This window comes from Amblyomma maculatum, chromosome 9, assembly GCF_055883805.1.
Source record: "Amblyomma maculatum isolate TAMU_Amacu chromosome 9, ASM5588380v1, whole genome shotgun sequence".
Classification (NCBI taxonomy): Eukaryota; Metazoa; Arthropoda; class Arachnida; order Ixodida; family Ixodidae; genus Amblyomma; species Amblyomma maculatum.
In genome coordinates, this window is record NC_139352.1 from 32211742 (window position 1) to 32215846 (window position 4105).

The 4105-nt window shown below is 48.0% G+C and overlaps 1 protein-coding gene across 1 annotated transcript; it reads right to left on the minus strand.

Annotated features, from left to right (window-relative positions):
• Nucleotides 1–204: 204 nt before the first annotated feature.
• Nucleotides 205–1277, minus strand: LOC146178781 (kelch domain-containing protein 3-like). The gene is made up of 2 exons (XM_084580033.1): nucleotides 748–1277; nucleotides 205–676 (listed from the first exon to the last, which is right to left on the minus strand). Exons 1-2 carry the CDS (start codon nucleotides 1275–1277, stop codon nucleotides 205–207), a joined length of 1002 nt encoding a protein of 333 aa, XP_084436159.1.
• Between the last annotated feature and the right edge of the window lie 2828 nt (nucleotides 1278–4105).

The following is a 4105-nucleotide window of genomic DNA, read 5'->3' on the forward strand; positions in this document are numbered from 1 at the left end:
ACGCTCACTCGCCCGCAGCCAAAGGTTTCATTCCCCATTCGACTAAGCAACGCTCCAAATGTTTTCTTTATTGCTATGAAAATATAGCACAATCGAAATTTCAAATTATTTGAACGCATCAAAAATGCCATGATTACGACTTGACTGAGTATAACAGCGGCGACACAGCGGTGCTGTCCATCAGTACAGACAAAACGCTTTCACTCACTGGGAATCCTGGCGGCAGTAATTTCGTCCAAAGTACTCACACTGATCGCGTAGATATGACGGCAAAGGGCTGGTGTCCACGCCTGCTTCCACTATTGACAGTAAGGACACTGTTGCCAATGAAGGCACGAACTCCAGAACATACAGATCCCGGATAGACCGTCTACCTCGCATGTTCACCTGCACACCATGCACCAGTGGATATAGCGGGCTGAACCCGCCAAAAACGAGCACCTTTTCGTCCATCACGCAGCAGCCCGCGGCTGCCCTGGGAGACGGTCCAGGTCGCCTAGGCGTCACATTTATCCAACGCGACTCCTCCGGGCTGTACTTCCACATGTCTGCAAAGTAGGCGTCCTCGGTGAAGTTAGTCCCTCCAAATATGTACAGCTCGTTGTTGTACACGAAAGCTGCGTGCTCATATCGCACTTCTGGAGAGATGCCGTCTTCTCGTGCGCGCACCCAGTCGCTGTGTCCAGAATGCAGAGAAAAGACTCGTAGGAGACACCCTCAGAAGGATCTTCACAACAGCCTCCCCACATGTAAATGCGGCTGCCAATGGCAGACGCCGAGTGGAAGATACGCATATTCGGGATATCGCCAGTGGTCTCCACGCAGTACCACTTCAAGCTCTCCAAGTCGAAGTACTCTAATAGTGGCAAGCGCGCACCGTCTTCAGTCAGTCCACCAATGATGTACATCCTGCAGCCCACCACGCAGGCAGCGTGACCGACACGTCCTCCTGGCTTTTGGCCCAACACTTGCACAAGGCTCCATGCCATGGTGCGACTGTCGAACCGGTAAAGCTTGTTTTGCAGGTCTTCCTCGTAGTAACAACCTCCAAAGAGGTACGCGCAGTCTCTGTAGGCTACGACCGAGTAGGCGCGTAAGAAAAAAGGTGCCTCTAATGGAAGCGAACCAAACACCGAGACCATGTACCAGCGGCAGGTTACAGCGTTGAAGACGTGCACTTCCTGGAAGTAGGTGTCAAACCAGTATATCTTCCCCTTGATCAAGACCGCTGTTTTGTCGGTCAGTGCAGGAACGCCTTGCAGCCGCATCGTCCACATGTCGCAGCAGATCACCGTTGAGATGATATGTGCTCTCCAGCGTACTTCACTTCTCCATGCACGCTCGGACTGCAAATGCTTGCCGCTCCTTGCTGTTAAAGGCGCGCTCAAGTGCTTTTTAGAATTTATTCTTGCTTTTATTTTCTTTCTTAGGTTCTCGTGAGCGAAAACTTTCAGTTCCGGCCATTAAAGATGCAAATTCCACTCACAGCATTAAAAATACTCCGGTACTCTGTTTTCGCGAGACTAAACCTCATCACACAGCGATGTCCAATGGAAACGCTCAACGACCCGTACGTTTTCGATCGTTCCGCGTAATGTCAGCGACGGTCCGCATGCGGCAAACGCACCGGCAGTTGACGATACCAGTACTAGCGGTGACGTAAAAGAACTCTCTCCGTGTTTGGGCAAGACGACTCAGTCACGATTTGCTCATCCCCTTTCGCCGGTGGCACCGCTAGTGTCGGGGCGATGGGCTCAGCTGGCGGCAGCTGCTTCGCGGTGGTGGGAGGCCCTTGCTTTTGTATCTGCCGTTTCGAATTTTGATTTTGCGTTAAATTTTATTCACCCCCCTTAAGCTCCTTAATTTTTTTTTGAAGTGAAAACCTTCACTACTCTGGGAGGCCTTTGCTTTGGCATCAGCTTTGTCCAATTTTTATTTTACGTTAGCTTTTTAACCACCCGCTTAAGCTCATCAATTTCTTTTTTGAAGCGAAAAGCTTCACTATGCTAGCCAAACCGCGCATCGCGTGAGCCGGCGTATGTCGGAGTACGAGTGACGTCACGCTCGGCGCACAGGAAGGGAAAGGGGCTGTATCTGTGACACTTTTTATAAGGCTATATTTTTTAGAATTTCGCTAACAAGTTTTAAATCCCGAAATGCTGCTTCATGTTCTTATTTATTTTTTTCGTTTGTACATTGAGCTCCCAGTACAGTCAAACTTTAGGACCTCTTTCTGTAACCTTCTGTATAGTCAAATGATTTATTTATTCTGAATAAACTTTGAACTTCGAACTTGTCTTGTGGACACCTGACCTCGCCGTAAGGGAAGGGAGGAAGTTGGGAGTGAAAGTGGAAAGAGAGAAAGAGAGCTGTAGTGGAGGGTTACGGAGTAATTTCGACCACCTGGGGATCTTTAACGTGCGCTGACATCGCACAGCACACGGACGCCTCTTCGTTTCGCCTCCATCGAAACGCAGTCGCCGAGGTCGAATTCGAACCCGGGTACTCCGGCAGGGTAGTGAGATTAGTTTTTGTCTAGCGTTCTCACCATCTGCAATCCCAATCACGACCGGTTGCGGCAGCTCCTCTTCATATTGTCGCGGTGCTTCGCAAAGCGATGGACGATATAGACGCTTCGTCTCGCCGTGCGGCGCTAATTATGGAGAAAAGGCGCAGTAGAGCGCCTTTGGATGGTACGCCATCGCTACTGTCGCGTGGCGTCCCTTGGCGAACGTTGAAGTGTAGGATTGGAGATGGCATGAAGGCTAGACAAGATGACCTTTCTCCTTTCACGCAAGGGATGCTCGGATAATCCGCTTTATGATGATGATGTTCCGGTCGCGTCTAGCCAAGTGTAGCACCCGTTCAAGAGCTTTTCTTGCACTAAGTGCTCCCGCGGGAGCGAACGTGTTCCAATGACAAATATGGAAGGAGGGATGATCTCAGCGCGAGCGAGGCGCTCCGTTGGTCCTCCGGCTGAGCGCTCGCGATATGCCATTGGAATTCAACATGAGACACCCTCCAATTTTTTGTTAATGACGATTAGCTAACTGACGGTTATAAACAAAGGCCGACAATCAGTGTGCTGCAATCGTACTCGATAATAGCTATCCCATGATATGACTGATGCAGCCAAAGTTTAAATGCTGTTCACAATTAATTACCTAATTAACGACTATTAAGTAAGCCCAGCAACTTGCGTACTGGAATCGTACTCGACATAAGCCATCCCGTGATATAATTTACCATTGGAGCCTTAAGTTAAATTGTTGCTTACAATTAACTAATTAATGACTATTATTTAGCACCGGTAACTAGGGTATTGCAATCATAATCGATATAAGCTATCCCGTGATATAGACTTCACCTTGTAGCGTAAAGTTAAAATACTAAGAAGAAAAAATAAAAATACCTGATATTATTCAGGACTAGTAATTAGTATGCTAAAATTGTCTTCAACGCGAGCTGTCTCGTTATATAAGACTTGACATGGGAGTTTAAATTTAAGTGCTGTTCAGAATTAACTAATTAATAACTGTTAAAAATGTCTGGCATTTAGTGTATTCCAATCATACTCGATATAAGTTATCCTTTGATATATGACGACATTGTACTTAAAGTTCAATTCTTAGGTTTGGTATGCTAGTATACTATAGTCCAAACTTACCCTTCCCGGAGAACGTGTCACAGATACTGAGCCTTTTCTAATTACATATAGCACTGCGACGAACTCCGATAAGAGGTAAAGAATGTGAGGCAAACTATAGGAGAGGAAGGGAAGGCTTTCGCCATTCTCCTCTTATGTTGAATTCCAATTGCAGGTCGCGAGCGCTCGGCCGGAGCACCAACGGACCGCCTCGCTCGCGCTCAGGTCCCTTCCTCCATATTTGCCATTGGAACGCATTCGCTCCCGCGGGAGCACTTAGTGCAAGAAAAGCTCTTGAGGCGGCGCCAGACGCGACCGGATCATCATCAACCGGATTATCCCAGCATCCCATTCGTGTTTGTTTATTAAGACGAAAGCCTTTAATGGCTTATAGTGTCATGGACAAAGTGTGTCCCGCTTTTGTGGCGCCTGTTGCGTGGCGTTCCTTGGCGCGCGTTC